We start from the raw sequence: 17568 nt of genomic DNA, 5'->3' as shown, positions 1-17568 counted from the left end.
GAAGTAGTTGTTATTTATTTGGTGACTTCCAACTTTATTGACCATCCCTGGCACAAAGCTATCACTCTACCCTAATATTTGAAAGACACTTTCGATCTGACGTTAAATGATTTGGACACCAGTGTAGAGAATGACTTAAAAGTGTGAAAAAATGACATTTACTATGAAACTACTACTTTCTTTACTTACCTGACAAATCTGGACTCAGGGTCTCATTTCTTCTTTCATAGTTAATGCCAGTTCAGAAATCATGCATCAGTGTAGGGACCACATCTGATCTTTGGTTAGACCCCTTCTGCCAGTTTGGCTACTTATGATTCAAGAGCAACTGCAGATGTGAGGTCAGGGCTGGCTGTGCTGTCCAGCTTCAGTCTGAGTACTTTCTTTTCACATAACCCAGTTTGTCCTAACAATAAGCAGGACCTTGTATGACTTTTAAACTAGGCATAAATGAAAAGGTAGAATTAATTCTGTATTTTTTGCCTTTTCTCATTTGTTTAAGGGTTTGGCACCTGTGGGTTTTTTTGGTTTTTTTTTTTTTTTTTTTTTTTTCCAGTGAGGGAGGTGGCCCTGACCTAACATCTGTTGTCAGTCTTCCTCTTTTGCTTGAGGAAGATTGTCCCTGAGCTAACGTCTGTGCCAGTCTTCCTCTATTTTGTATGTGGGACACCACCACAGCATGGCTGATGAGTGGCGTAGGTCCACACCTGCCATCAGAACCCATGAACCCCAGGCCACCAAAGTGGAGTGTGTGAACTTAACCACTATGCCACCAGGACAGCCCTTTGACTCCATTTAAGAAGCATAGTTAATGAAAATACATGTTTTGTGGTTTCTTGAAGAGATTAACGTGTGGTATTGGGGATCAGTGAATTGAGTCTTAATTTACAGATAGACACGATAGGCAAGATAGACACTTTTTCCTGTCACCTGCTTCTCCCAATTCAGAATGACCATTCTGAAAGGAGCACTGGTTTATCTATCTTTTGAAGCTTAGCTCACATCTTTTAGATACAAGGTGGGATTGGATTCATGTCTTATTCCCAAGAAATAACACCATTGAACAGCCATGGCAAGAAGTGCTCCCTTGATTTGTTCTTGAAAAAATATTGAGAGAGGCCTGTGGAATTCAAACAGCTTGACTCTCCCAGCTCACTTCATATGGCAGAGTGAAGTAAGATTTCTTTTTAAGTTGAGATGTTTGCATTTTTCTTATTATAATTATACTCATAAATTGATTAATGTTTTAAGTGCCCTGAGTACAAAACTTGATGCCCCTGGGATACTGTTGATTTTTCTTAAGTGAAATATATTTGATTATATTTTTGTTAATTATGTGCAGAACTACACTTTTCTTTCTTCCAAAGGCCTCTTACCAGTCTCAGATACAAAAATATAATAATTTATTTCTAAGTATTGGCGATTATTAATTAATTAAAAACCAATTATACTACAGGCTATGTGTATTCAAACTGTAATGTACTTATACTTAGAAATTATTCTTGCTTTGGTCAAGAATTTTCATTTTATTCAATAGAATGTTTTGGGTCATGCTATCCTGTTAGAAACTTTTCAGCTTATATTGAGAGTGTGCGTGTGTGTGTGTGTGTGTGTGTGTGTGTGAGAGAGAGAGAGAGAGTTCTTTTTTTTCTCCTTCTGTAAATTGTTTTACTAAGCAATGTTGTAATGTTTAAAAAATATTTAAAATTACTGGAAATATTTAATTATCAAATTCTTGCCTCTCAATGATTAACTGAATTTATTAACAGAATTGAACTAAACCTAGAATTGTAGAGAATTTTCACATTGTGTCTTTGTTAAAATACCACATCAAACACATATTTGATAATGTAAGATTTATCTGCTCATTACACAGAAATAGGGAATAGCTTTAAAAGCTAAAGTCTCTTTTGAATATGATGAGGGTGGATTCTAGTTCCAAAGGCCTAGGTTCCAGACACGTTTCTCCCACTGAGCCCTCTTGCTTCAGTGTTATCTCTAAAGTGAGCTAGTGATATTTCTTGGTCCATCTAGCGTACAGAAATGTTGTGAGTCAGCTGTCATAATGAACTTAAAGTCCTGAAAAAGAAATCGCACATGTATAGCTACAAGCGTCACATCATTTGTGACTTAATTCCTATTTTTTGGGCTATAGTAAATAAACCACATTAATAACACCAGCTAAGACTTTTGATCCTTACAAAAACCCTGTAAACTAGGCACTATTATTTTGTTCATTTTACAGACAGAAAATGATAAATAGGAAAGCTAAGTCTTCTGCCCCAGATCACACAGCCTGTGAGTGCCAGAGCCAGGATTTGAGCCAGTCTGGCTCCAGAGCCCTAACCACATGCTGTACACGGCGACACCGACGTAGGTCAGCAGGCTGCTCCAGGTGCAGGAGTGTCAACTGCTGGGTTCTGAAGGCAGCCTGTGTGAATTGCACACTGTGCTGAAGTATGAGTTTACCACGTTGACACTCATCATCCTGCCTTTAAAAGAAATCCACCTTGAGCCAGTTTCAGATCAATAACACATACATTCATGGTCTGGTGCAAATTTATAATGGCACTGAATTTGTTAGTAAAATGTTTTTCTAACATCATTGTAGGTTTCATGGCACATGAATTCTTAGAGATTTTTCTCTATGTCCATTGGTAGTTTTTGTGTTAGTGTCAAAAGTTTCCTCTTAAAGTAGTAGTGACTCTTGAGTTTGCATGCTACTGTCTTTTCATTTATGATTAGCACCTTCATAGATTAGCAATTGATATCATCTGCAAAATAATATAAGTCGTATAGCAAATAAACAGTTTGACCATGTACAAAATCCCTTTAGCTCTGTGTATTGCCTGATATTGAGCAAAGTTATAGTAGAGAGACCAAGATTATTCTGTTTTTATTTTGAAAGGCCTACAGTATGCAGCCTTTCTCCAGGACAGCAACCCCAAACAAGGTGAACTAATTTTGCACTATGTTATTTTACTTTAATTCTGCTTTTTTTTTTTGTATTATGTTTCTATCTTTCTTTAGGCTAGCTTAGTTAACTCTTGCTAGAATTGTTCATTAAAACCATACTATCTTTACATTGCTTCTAGTTTTGAATTTTGTGCTAGTAGGTTTGCTTTTAAAAACTTTCTTGAAGTATTGGAGTGGTATTTCACATAGTATATGCTGTCAGTCAGGCTGTTTCTAAAGTAGTTGCTGACATCTGGTGAAATCCAGTGAAAATACAAACTTAGATTTTTGGCATACATTATTGAGTATTAGTCAAAAGCGCTATATAAATGAATTCTATTTACAAAAATAAATTATAGGCAGCTCTGCCTGTTATAAACATGCGTGTATCATTTGTACATCAGAAAAATGTTTCTTGGATTCCAAATCTAATAACTTTTGAACATGGCTTTTGCATGTTTTATGTGTTCTAGACAGCTATTGCTATGATTAAAACAATGAATGGCACATACATACCCAGCTCATATATCAGATAACAGAGTTAGTTATATGCCATTATATAAACATAGGTATCCAAATGTTTCTTTACTTTTACTTCATTTGAATTATACTTTCATATAAGTCTTATGAAAAACCAAGTCTAGTATTAAACACCCCATCAAAGAAAGATCCACTTTCATCTTTGTTTCTGGAGTGGATGAGAGAGGATGGGAAAGGAAAAGGTAGGAGGTAATGTGGAGAGGCTGGAGCTATGCACCAAATTATACTGTCTTGCTTCTTTTTCTTAGTTAACCTAGTAACTACCATTTTGAGAATCACAGGAAGATGAATTAATGTAAAAAATTTAAAATGATAAAGGATGGCCGTTTCTTTTGTTAATAATGAGTCAAATAAGCCACCAAAATCCTTTAAGATGTCAGCTATGAGGAAAATACTTTCAAATTCTTTGTGTTAAACTTGGAAAGAGTTCTGTTAATTAAAAATAGAACAAAGCATCTTATCTCCACTAAAACCTAATTTATCAATTATTTTTGATACAAAAATTAAAATAGCTAAAATGCAGCTTACATATGAGCTGTGTGAAATGGGTCCACAGTGGCTGTTGTTTTAGTACAGCCCAGCACCATATACACATTTTGTCTCTGTGGTGCCTCTGTGTTCGACTTTGTGAGGTAGATTTTTTCCTACAATATACAGATTTGGGGGTGGTTTTTTTTGGTCAAATCTGTATATTACAATTTTTTAAGCAGACTGACTGAAATTACTCCACCTAAGTAAGTTTGCAGTTTTTACATCTGCAGCAAGTAACTAAAATGGTCATGATTTTTTCTTTATTAGTTTGATCGATAAAGACCACCAATTTCTTAATAAAAAGCAAACCAAAAAGATCACATTGTTGCACAATTTACTAATGTACTCTAGCCATGACTCTCAATGTGGATTGGAAGGCATGAATTTTGGAACATTAGTGACTCTTCCCTTTTGAAGGAGTGGGTAGTAGCCACTCATATGATCATAAGCAGTAAAACTTCGAACCTGAAGCACCCAAGGAGGTTCTGCTTACTGAACAAGTACTGTGTTGAAGCCCATTTATTGGGGAAGTTACTGATATAAGAGAGAGCGAAGAAGCTGCTCAACCTCAGAAACAGTGTAGACAGTGATTTATAAAGAGAAGAGAGATGGCAGAGCCCAAGTTTGGAATTTCAGAATCCCCATCGGAAGTGGCCTTGATTACACTAAATGTTCATTTAGTTATTACATCTGCAAAAGAAGGGTGAGAATTAATCTATCACTCTTAACACAGGTATTTTTTGATAAAAGCTAAGAGTGATATTTATGAAGAATGAATTCTAAATTAAGAGAGCGTATAACATCTTCCTGTTTATGTTTAAATGGTTTTGGCTGTACAAAAAAGAGTGTAACAAAAAAGAAAATGTTGACGAACACCTGTATACCTGCAGTTATGTTCTTTTATTTCCAGGAATAGTCCCAATAAGAAAATAAGCTACTTCCTTTTTTGTTTTTTATCGTAATGTCCTTTGGAGAATGTGATTAAACCTTTAGTTTCACATTTTCAATTTATTTTTCCAAATTCAACAGACCCTGAAAATTTGACAACCTATCAGAACATGGACATTCTGATTAATGGTTATTTTCAATAAAGCATCCAATACCATGGATGAGAAGATAAGAATAGTGAGCATCACCATTTATTACTATTCTCTCTGTTCCCACAGTGTGCTAAGTACTTACTATATATTTCTTAAGAGCAGAACAACACAGAGGTTTGTTTATTTGAAATACTAAGCTATAGATGTTGGTTTGGGGTATTCAGTTTACTGAAGCAGTTTTTCCATAGATTATATTAAAAAATGAAAGATAACATTAGAACTGGGATTGGCTTTGGAATTACTTCATTTTGGACTGGTTTTGCTATCAGATCACCTTAAGACATTTTGAATATTAATACTGTTTAGGAAAGAATTTAAAATTTAAAGAAGCAAATTTCTAGGTGTATTTTCCCTCTTGTTTTAATACAGTAAATGTCTAAAATTGTTTATAATGCCTAACTTCTGATGGACTTTAGTTTCAATTTTGTTCTTAGTCATTGCAGATATTGACAAAATGTCATACGAAATTATTTTGTATTTTTTGTAGGACTGGGAAACAGAAAATCATGACTGGTATTGTTTTGAATGCCATTTGCCTGGAGAGGTGTTGATATGTGACCTGTGTTTTCGTGTGTATCATTCCAAGTGTTTGTCTGATGAGTACAGGCTTAGAGACAGCAGTAGTCACTGGCAGTGCCCAGTTTGCAGGGTGAGTACCTATGAGCTTTAATGTGCTGGTCAGAGGGTTGGAATTCATTAACAACAGCTGCACAAAGATACCCCAGGTTGTCTTGCCAGGTTAATGGGTAAAGTGCTGGAGGGTGGGGGTTACCTACTGAAATGATGGTAAATGAACATAGTGGACTCATAAATGGATATCACAGACACGTAACATACTCAGGGTATGGATTTTAGAAAGTTTTAATCACATAAAAATATACTCTCTTCCCTTACTTTACACTTGCCTCTGGATTGTGTCACTCCTTTAATGGATCAAGAAATACTCTCCCATGCCAAGGTCTGTTCAGTCAGTCCTCTCTACTACTGAAAACAACAGCTAACAGAAGGCGCATGGTTGGAAACATTCGTGTCTACTTCCTATTTTATATCCATGTAATGTTGCCTTTATTTTTTGTCATATCACTGGTTAGTCTATTTCTTGCTTATATTTGATTTGGAGGGTGGAGGGATGGGACAGTTGTGTATAAAGAATTGTAATTATTTAAAGCAAAATGAAATAGTCTGGTAGGTAAAATTAGGTACTTTCCACAATTATTTTCATTCATATTATTTGCCCATTGAAAAGTATACATAGCTGTGCTTGTTGGTTGCGGAATGTCATGTGTGTGTGTGTATACGAGTGATGTGTGATACTTAAACACTTCATTACATATGGCATTGATGGTGATTAGTAAGAAATGATTTGATTGCAACCTCTATTGTTTTGTACTTGAAATTATTAAGACTCTTATTTGAAACTGCAAATTGCCAAGATTACTCATGAGTTCAGTTTGTGAATATGCTTTATAATGCTTGAGTAATTTAAGTATTCATTTATTCTTCCAAGAAAAGTTTTGTCTTCATAATTTTCCCCCTCTTTATTAGCAACCAAAAGTTTCCTACAAGCTTGATGAGCAAAATATAGTACATTCTAGTCTTCCCTTAACATTATGGCCTTGTATTACCTAATGCACTTCATCTTACCAGCACTACTGCGTATTCACCAGGCAGACAGAAGACAGCTGGGAGAGCATTAAAAAATAAGCATAATAATGATATAATCAAACGCCTAAATGCTAGATTAGTAGTGATAAATTGCTAAGTCTGAATATATTGGTATCAAGGCTCAAGTTGTAGGCCTACAAGAATTTATGATGTCTACTAAAAATTAGCGTAATTGGTAGTGTGGGAGCTGCAATAATATTTACGTTTTATACTTGTGGATTTGGATTGTGCATTTTACAAGAAAATATATATCTCCTGTGTTCTGGTAACAGTTTACACTGGCGGAAGTAAAGAATTAATGAAATCCTAAGAACAAAAGCATTAAGGTAGTAAATGTATAAAAGAGGTAATGTCACTGATGAAATAATATGGACTCAGGAACTTGGGAAATAAAATTCTCGACACACCTGTATCTCTACAGACATAACTTTTTAATACTTAGTTCTTATTTTCAAAGTAAAGAATTTAAGCAAAAACACTGGGATTTTTGAGGATGGGTTAAACTTTATCATGGATGTTTTAATATTCCTTACATGAAAAATAGAAATTGAACAGTTGTACCTTTGAAGAAAACTTGTAATACTTCTTCCATCAGAATTCATTGTCAGGTTGTCAGATTCCCTTCTCTTACGTGTTTGTCCGACTCCTGACTGATTAGATGAGGTTTTCACTTGACAGAGCCACTGGCTCACACAGAACCGTGGTCCCCAGAGTGTGACTTAGCTGGGCCTGTCTCAGTTTCCTTTTCTTCCCCCTCTTTCCTTTTGTTCTTGTCTGTCTGGATATCCTCGCCTTGTGATGTAATTAAGCTTGCTGAAGTGATGCTATGAGTCAGTAGAAAGTCGTGGCTCACTCATTTGTTTTATAGACTCTGAGCTACTCTCTGGTTAGGCTCAAAAAGCCTGCGTCTGGGTTAGGGATGGGGAGTTTTATCTAGAGCTTTTAAAACTTCCAGAGAAATAGTTATATTTTTAGATCTATTGTGTTGTTTTAATTGTTACCTCAAGAAAAAAATGAGTGCTAACAATTCCTTTTCTGGGAGAAGGAGTAACACTAACCTTGAAATCCTAATGGAATTTTAAATATCTTTAAGGTAGGTTTTGGTTGATTTTTTTTTTTCTTAAACAAAGTGTCAAAGCTTCAGCTAAAGCCATTTTTTATAATCTAGCATGAGAGTGCCTGACTAGAGCTAATGTTCTTGGACTAAAAGAACTGAGCATCTGTAAACTGAAACTTAATAGCTGTAGTTCCAAATCAGAACAATGATCTTCTCTATTTTTCTTTTTAATGTTTGGAAAGAATATAGATTAGTTAGATACACTGATGAGGAAATTTGAAGGTAAGATCCCCGAAGCCAAATTTCAGTACAGGTAAAAATTAGTAAAATATTTCTAATATTTTATAGTGATCAGAAGGCTGTTTTGTTATACATTATCTCTGTCCCTTACGGCATTGAAAAGTTACTGAGAACAGGTTCTCTCACCCAGCTCTCAGCTGTTACAGACTGGCTTCGGTTCAAGCTTTATCTCATGTATCTGACTGTTTCCAAAAGGTTTTAAGAGGGCAATGGTAGGAATTTTTCTCAATTTAAAATAATTTTATCAGTTTTCATAATAAATATCAAAAATCTCAGAGTGCTGAGGATATCTCTTTGCAATATCTGGCTTTCTAAAAAATAAGCTATTGCTTTACAGACACAGTAGATTGTTAGTAAAAAGTAAAGTAGCCTGTGGCTATCAAATTAACATTTTGTTTTGAAAAAATTCAAGTAATGTTCTGTTTCACACTCTTGTTATGAGAACTCTCATTAATTAAAAAAAGATTAAAATAATTTTTTCATATTTGTTGTAAAAAATTCAAATAATTTAGAGAAGGATAAAGAAAAAAATAAAATTCCCAGAAATGCTATCGCCTAGAAGGTGAATGTTCTCACAGACCTCTGACCTCTGTGCCCGTGTGTGTGCCTGTGCACTTGCATGCCCATGTGTGTGCGTGCACGTGTGTTTGCATGCGCACGTGTGTGTGTGTACTTGTGCGGGCAGCCGTTTGTATCTGTATCTATGTAACTTTATATATGTTACTAGATGTAGCCAGTTTATTTCTATTCAACAATGTCCCAGACGTCTTTTTTCTACATATTATAATTTAAAAGGGCATACTATAATTTATTTAGCCAGTTCTCCGTTGATACACATTACATTGTTTCCACTGTCCTGTCTGATCAATAACCTGAAACTTACCTGTCAAAGGGGACATTGATATTGGGGTGTCCAGAGTCATGTCATACTTTCCAGTCTGAAAGATTTATAATTTTCTCATTATAATTATATTTCATTATAATATCTATCTATAATTACATATATAATTATAAGCTATATATAATTATAATTATCACTCATTATAATTTATTTCTGCATGAAACTGAAGTTTATATTTTGTTCAACTTGGATGTATTTGAATTTTATATTCCTGAAACAGCCATGAGTCTTCCAGGAAAAAATGAGAAAATCGTAACTTTTAAGTGAAAGTCACTTTTAAGATTTTATTTGCCTAAAGGCTATATCTTTAAAACACAATGTAGTCAATTATACTTTTTAAAAAGAAAATTAATTTACGTTTATCCATGTAATTCTGTCTGATCAATCTTCATGAGATAAATTCATTGCAGTGGAATTCTTAAATTTAAAGCATAGGTACATTTCAATTTGTGATAAAAATCACCAAATTGTTCTTCAGAAGATTATACCCATTTATACCAACATGAAAGTATTTTCCAAATTTTTGTTACCAATTTGATAGGATACAAATGGATGTCTCATTTTAATGTTGCCTTATTTTCATATGTATAGTTTCCAAATTACAAAGTTGTTTTATTGTTTAATGCTGTGGTTACAGAAGGCAAGTCTGGATGTGTACACAAGCCTGTGTGCGTGTGTCTGTGTTGTGTATGTGTGAGCACACGTATGTATGCATGTCTGGTGTGTGTGTACATGCATAGGTTTGTGTGAGCGTGCATCTGTGTATGTGCTCTTCTGTTGTATGTGGGTAAGCGTGTGTGTGTGTATGTGGGGGGGGCGAGGGTGTGTCTGTTGTGTATGTGTGTGTGTGCACGTCTGTGTGCATGTATGTGTCTGTGTGGGTATGTGCACACGTGTGTTTGTATGTGTATGTGCATGCACCGCATGCTTGCTGGCCTCCAGTCCTGTTGGTGGACATCATAATAGTGCTTAAGTAATGACTACTTGATTTTTTTGTATATGGGCAAGGTAACATGTTATAAGAAATCCTGGGACCACCCTGTCATGGGAACCATGTGGCCTTTTAGAGCAGCACTGTCTGGTAGACCTCTCTGTGAGGATGGCAGTGTTCTGTCTCTGCTATCCAATAGGAACCACTGGCCACATGTGTCTATTGAACACTTGAAGTGGCCCATGAGACCCAGGAACTACGTGTGGCTTATGGCTACCTGCTGTCTTAGACAGTGCAGTTTTAGAGCTGCATATTCTCAATGCCTGTGCTACTCCAAGGGAAGTATCTTTGGTATAAAATGTCAGTCTCATGAGTGTACTGGCATTTGTTCTCCCTATGGAGCCATAGTTACGACTTTGAAGAATTCTAAAGGAAGGATATAAATCAGTTTGTTCCCCATTGCCCCTCTTTTGCCTCGTGTACACAGAGGGTTGTATAGCAAACACTGCATTGTGGCTGTAAGATACAGTGTAGCGTAACATAACACGTAGTGCACTGATCCATGGCTGTAATGTCTGATAGTGCTGCGTTTGCTGAGTCTGGTACCTTGTAAAAAGTCAGAAGATTAACTTTAGGGGGAAAAAACTGTGTAGCAAAACAAAATATTTGGTACTTTCCAGCTTAACAATTTTGAGAGGTATTTTGAAAGTGGGCCCCTATTTCCTCTATTCTCTTAATATGTTCATGGTCCTTGCATAAATGAATTTTGTTTTCATAACTTGGAGGAGTTGCAAATTCATATTACTGCTCCTTTTCATTTCAAGTAAGTGAAAATTTTATATTTAGACTAAAATATGTCATTAGGGAACAGAATTTAGTGCTCTAAATTGTGTATGATGTCCTTTTACTGTGAGCACATAGAAGGTACTAGAATGGGAGGACCACAGTGATCTGTTTGTCTCTTTTTCTATATTGGGGTCTCTGAAATAGAATATTGCTTCAGTGAAATCCACCAAAAATTTTTATCTTAGACTCTTATAATTGTTTTATATTATAATGTACAAATTTTATATTACTATTCTTTTTATCCTCTTAAAAACTTTGGTTCACTTTACATGCTTTTCTGACATACTTATTGTGACTTTTATATGAAAGGGTCAATTTAAGTGACCTTAAAAAAAGGTAATTTATTCAAGGTAACAGATAGGGGATATATTATTCCAGTATGTATTTAAAAACTAGAAAATACTCATCCTCCCACAATTATTTCACATGGCATTTTTCTCTCCTTAAGGATCACAAATTTTAAAATTTGTGTTAATATACAAATTAGTGAATCATAAAATACAGAAACACAAGAAAATGTACATTAGGAAACGAAGAATCTCTGTAGGAGAATTTTACTAATAATTTTTAAATACTTTGGTTTTATATCTAATCCAAAAACACTCTCAAGTTTGCAGCATCTCCTCCTCTGATCCCTGCTCTTGACTACTAGTCATCTACAAAGATCTGTGGAAGAGAGCCCCTAAGTGCACTTCCACACTAATAGAAACTGTTCCTAAAATTTCCCTACTACTGTGGCTTCTGTAAAATATTTAGAATGAAGATATACATTTTTCAGGAAACTTAATACTTTGAAAATAGACATATAGAAGAAAGTCTATAGAAAGCATTTAAAATTAACTTCTAAATTGGATATTAAGCCCCAGGTATTTTTTGCATGGGTTATAGTGTACTCATTAGGCAGATACTGAAAATGAAGGAATTTAACTGGTCTACTAAAACTGAACCAAGGCTGAATTGCCATTGGGAGGCCACCTAGAGTTTTATCAGTTGGGTACGTAGTGACTTAATGTTGACGTGGTTCTGGGTGAGTTATATTTGAGTCATTGCACTGTGACATTTTATTGTTAAGGTAGCTAAAAAAAAAAAAGATGAAAACTTTCTTGAACCTGGAGATAGAGTTTACTTCTGAATTCATTTTTCATTCTTTTGGCTGTTTAATTCCAGAAATAGAATGCTTGTTTAGTATTCAGAATGAATGGGGCAAAATGCTAAATGAAAATATTTTGAACATAAATTCCTTATGTATCTACTCTGAAACTGTATTCTTGCTTTCTGGTCAATCTTCTTTTGTTAGTGTGGGAAATTTATTAGTGTTTTCACCCTAAAAGTAAGTACCTTTACCTTCAAGATACATATTAACAAATCTAGAATGGAGACTTGATTTTTAAATAAAATAGAAGTAGAAGCCATGTTTTCGTTTGTTTGTTTTTTATGGTAGACAATCATAGTATTGAACACTACAAGTGAACATTAAATATTTTTACAATTTTTAAAGACAGCTGAATCACAAAAGTAGAAAATTAATTTTAAAAAGATCTTCGTCCGAACCAAATACTTTTATCAGGTCATTTTCTGTTCATCACAAGCTTGACTGGAGGAAAAAGAAATGGGAACGTTGATGAAGCCAGAGGATTTTTAAAATTGGATCTAAGATATAAAACTATAAAATCTCATGTATTATTCTCTAATCTCTCTGTAAAACTGGACCCAAGCAAGAAAGAAAAAATGAACATATTTCTACATTGCCTTCCCATGATGAATTTAACAGTGTTATGGTCAGAGTGGCTGGTCTATGAGTGCAGAATGTTTTGGGTGGTGGTGTATTTGGTCTTCATGATGTATCTTTTGGTGGTTTGTTTAGAATTTTAATTGAACTTTATCTCTTATTTTGAACTCTAAAGGATTAAGGAGATGATAGTTGGGCTGCTTCCTACATCAGGATGGTTGCAACTTAATCTAGATAAATAGAAACTTTTATTTAGTGCTTCCAGTATTGATAAACTGAAAGTATGTACAAAGCACACACAATTTCCTTTTATCGTCTCTGCAAATGCCCGAAGTTGGGGGACAAGGATTGGAGAGGTAGGCAGGTAGTATTCCTGTTGACTGGAAGCAGAAAACAAATACTCATTCCATGACCCAAAAATAGAGAGATGTAATTTGTTTTCAGGGAAGAATGGAAAGACTTATTCCACTGAAGAATACATTCTGCCTCTGCCTTTTGAATCTTGTTCATTCTTTCAAGGCTAATGTTGTGTAGAAAGGGGAAGGAACAAGTAGATGCAAAACTGGTGTTCCATAAAATTTTTATGAATGTCCCTTTCCTATTCTTATGTCCCTGTAATATGCTACAAAGGAGCTTAAAGTTACCCCCAAAAGTGCATTTAATATTAAAATGATAACATTTCTGACATGTATAACACCTCTCTGTAGCTAATAATATTTTAGCCATTTCTTTGTGACTATATGGATGTGGTGGATTTGGAAATACTACATTGTTTTACAATATCAGTCAGTTTTGTGGCCCATGGAATTAATTTGAGACTATCCTCTAATAGTTGGTAAATCACCCTAGACCAGCTGCTACAAAGCTGAGTGTATCATCTGACTTAACCAAAACTTGCCGCCCTCAATCAGAGAGGAAAGAGTTGACTTTGTACAAATTAATAAATGCAGACACAGCTGGAGTAGCATTCGGTGCTCTTGTGTAAATCTGGATGAACAAGTCTGGAAACACTGTGCATTAGTCTTTTGCAGGGCCAACTTCCCAGCTGGAGAGGGGTGTGTGGGCAGTCATGTCTGCCGACACGCTCCAAGAATCCACTTCAAGATATCCTTAGCAGTGTGAATTGCCTCACAGTTCCAACTTGACCTGTGAGTAAGAAGGCATATTTGTGAGGAAGAGGAAGTTTTTAAACTTAAATTTAAATTCCTTTAACTTAAAAAAAAACTATTGCCAGAAACAAGTGCAAATGACTGTTGCTGGATTGGCTGTGGGAAGTTTAAGATGGAGCTATAGGGAATCCATATGGTTAGATGTAAGGTACTCCACATGTGGAAGTGGGTGAGCCATGTTTTCTACCGTTAGTACTGGCAATAGATGTGGTGTTCTGCTCATCTGGTCTTGTAAAGGAGAGTTAATTTCAGTATGTCGGTACTGGGAGTGAAAAAGACTGAACGTAGGTATACTGTTAGAAAATTGTCCTAGAGAGTGATTGTCATTTGATGGGCTCCTGGGGTCCCAGTATGCGAGGAGAAATGGCAGGACTTTGGGCCACTTCACCAGAGCAGCTCTACTGTTAAAGTCTCAAATGTTGGGTTTCCTTTTAAATTCTTTATGATTCCTTTGTATTCCATCAGTACAGGTGCTTGTAGAGAATACTGTAGAGCCTCTGGTTTCCATAGCAACATAGGCAGTTTATGTGCAGATAAAATTAATTGTGGTGCTTTTCTATTCCGTGATTACAGATAGTTATAGAGGAGAGCCTGGAGCTTCTTGATTCCTCAAACAATGTAGGTAATTTATGTGCAGATTAGAGTTTCTCCAGTAAGATCCAGAGGCCACCTGTACCAGAATTACCTGATGTGCTTGTTTAGACACAGCCTTGGGACCGAGGCTCAGGAATCTGCTTTCCAGCTCATACTCGGATGATCGTGAGCTCACTAACATTGAAGTCAGCCTTTGGTTGTTAGAGGCCAGCAGCAATATTTAGGTGTCAACTGGCAATGAAATGGTTCACACACCAGAAGTAAACAAAGTGTTTTATAGTGGACAAATATGCCGACACACTGGGGTATGAATAAGTGTTTCACATTTTGGAAGGATCTTGTATTGTTTAGTTCAACTACATGAAATAGTTTTTCTAGTAGTGAGTGAAGTTGGTTAGTAACAACTGCCATGAGTTCCATTCAACTGCCATTTATTGACCATTACCCTGCCAGATGCTGTACAAGGCCATGGCAAAGGAACCCTGAACTAGACCACTAGGGACCCTGTGTTCACAAGGCTCAGAGTCTAGTCAGGGGTTGGCAAACTCTGGCCATGGCCAAATCAAGCCTGCCACCTGTTGGTACTGCTCATGTGCTATGGACGGGTTTTACATTATGAAATGGTTGAAGAAAAAAGAGGAATTATATTTTGTGACACATGAGAATTATAAGAAATTCAAATGTCACTATCCAAAAGTTTAATTAGAACACAACCATGCTAGTGGAACGTATGCATCAGTTATGACTGCTTTCTCACCATCATGGCAGAGTTGAGACCGTGTGTCTTCAGGCCTGAAATATTTACTCTCTGGCCCTTCTCAGAAGGTTTGCTGACCTCTGATCTTGCCTGCTACGGGAAGACCATTCAGGATATTGAGAATCCCAAAGAAAGTGTGAAGCCTTTGTCTTGTTCAGTCACAGACTTGAGGACTTAGATTTGGTGAACTCTAGCACCAAACTTATAGCACAAATAATTATCTAAGGAAAAGACGTACAGATTTCTGATTTCAGACTTTTCTTTCTTTTGGATGTTTGGTGTACTGAAATGGTATTTCCATAAGTTCATTCTCTGCCAAAATGTGTTTCTACAACTGAAAAGCTGGGTGCCTGGGGAACACTAAAAATTCCAGACCATGTAATCCTGAATGCTCCTTCAAATAATGATGCTTGGGCATTGTTATCAATAATCGGCTGTGGATAAACCTTGACAGGATCAAAAGTTGCTCATACTTCTTCCAGCCAAAAACACCATAAGTCACCGAGAGTGGCTGAATTAGTTCATTCGTGTTTTGTCTGTGGTATCTACCCAGACTCATCTGATTTGCTCTAACCGAGAAATTATTTTTAACTGGCTTAAGAATCCCTTACTCAAGAAGATGTTCAAGATTTTCTGTTATTTTTCCCTTAAAGTAGAAGAAAGCAGCCCCTCAGTTATCTGCAGTGTACTTAAGAGCATCTTACTTTAGTGGATGTCTTACGCACGTTTGTAACACAGCTTCAGCCATGCAATTATTGTCATTGAAAATGGTTGCAGCAACTTTGGCCATGTAATAGAAAGTTTCTTTCTTGATTATTTGTAATATTGATCAGAGTCACTCCTATGTGCTACCAGGTGATAGGAACAGTTACCCAAACTTACTGGGCTGCGCTCTGTTAGATTCTGAGCTGTGCAGTGTTACAGAGAGGCCTGTACTGGGGAATTCTGAGGTCTGCAAGTAGGAGACAGGTGCCAAAGCGGAAGAATTGGGCCTGAAACAGTATGCAGATGTCACACAGCATTATTGTTCGTCTTCCTGACGTTTTTGTCAGGAGCACAGACAGAACAGCGTTGACCTTTGAAGCTGCTCCTTTAATTTCTTGGTTATGTTGACTTTTTCTCAAGCCACTATAAGTGTTTTGGTTTGGTTGACAGGCACCACCTGAAGCACTCTGCTGTGAATGTCACATAAGGCAGCTCACAACATATTACCTAAAACCCACCAGTCTCATGGTGCAGCCCTAGGATAGACGCTGCAGTGCTCTGTTGATCTTCCGTGAAATGCTGAATCTCTAGATCATCACTGGAAAGTGTCAGAAAGAAAGCCCCCAAGTTTAGCAAACATGAAAGTGTCTTGCAGCAAATGTTTTGTCCCTACAAATTATTGAGAGAGATTTTGCATGTGTTCAGGGTCCTCTCTTTTGTTTGCTTCAGTTTGCTAAGGGAGCTCCTCAGCCCTCGCGTCCGGGGCATCTGGGAAGCAGGCTCCTACCGGCCTCCTGGACATGCCTGGAGCAGCAGGAGGTCCAGACACAGAACTCTGTGTCATCCAGGCAGCTGTTTGCTTAGCAACCTGAGTGTTTGTATGCATTTCATTTCTTGCCCCACATCTTCAGTAGAGTCCCATATTTGTCACCAGAAAAGATGTATTGGGCAGCAAGTGAAAAGGAAAAATAAACAAGTAATATATGGTGACTGACAAATAAAAACATACAACTGAAATTTCACAATGTTATAAACTGTTGTGACCTCAATAAACAAGTAACATGGAGGCTTTCAAAAAAATAATCCTCTTTGGCTCTGAAACTCCTTTTGGTGAGTCTTTCTATATAGCCCAAATCATTGAAGTTTCTCATACAGTAACTGCAAAGAACCAACAAAGAGTTAAAACATAAGAGAGGTACATTCTTGTTTGTCTGAGTAAGTAGAAGGAGAAACTTAGTAGATCTGGTATGTCGCTTTAAAAGAGAACTTTGGAAAATACAGCACTTGACACTTCTCAGTACAGCAGTGAAGGTTTCATTTGGAACCACTGCACACATTTGTGTAAGTAAACAGCCTCTTTTATGATGCTGGGTAGTGCTTCTTGGTCAGGACTGCATGTTAGAAACACCTGGGAGTTAGGACTGTGAAAGCCCAGTCCGCTCCCTAAACTGGTGTTAGTGAGGTCTCTGGGTGACATTGATGAGTTTTTCCTTCAAGGTAAAATTTACATTGCAGTGATTTGCACAAGTCTTGAATGCACCGTTTGATGAATAGACAAACGCACACACACCTGTGCCCCCAAGTCCCACCGAACACAGGTGTGACCCCTGAATCCCCCTCCCCCCCAGACAGCCATTGTTCCCATTATTTTTCATCACAGATAGAACTTTATATAAATGGACACTGGTGTTTTTTAAATGTTTCCCAGGTGGTTCTAGTGCACAACCAGAGTTGGTCAACAGGGAAGTTGGATGTCCCAATCTGAGTAGCCCTTTATTAAATGTGTAG

General features: G+C 36.6%; 1 protein-coding gene across 51 annotated transcripts in view; it reads left to right on the top strand.

Moving 5' to 3' along the window:
- Positions 1-17568, top strand: part of ZMYND11 (zinc finger MYND-type containing 11) — a 116232-nt gene that overhangs the window by 76144 nt on the left and 22520 nt on the right. For 14 of the 51 annotated variants that reach the window (XM_070254691.1, XM_070254693.1, XM_070254706.1 and 11 more), the window contains one exon: positions 5614-5775. In XM_070254691.1, coding sequence (XP_070110792.1) covers positions 5614-5775 — 162 coding nt within the window. 51 annotated transcript variants of the gene reach the window in all.

This window comes from Equus caballus, chromosome 29, assembly GCF_041296265.1.
Source record: "Equus caballus isolate H_3958 breed thoroughbred chromosome 29, TB-T2T, whole genome shotgun sequence".
Lineage (NCBI taxonomy): Eukaryota > Metazoa > Chordata > Mammalia > Perissodactyla > Equidae > Equus > Equus caballus.
The sequence above is the reverse complement of the archived record's forward strand: the minus strand, read 5'-3'. Positions and strand labels throughout refer to the sequence as shown.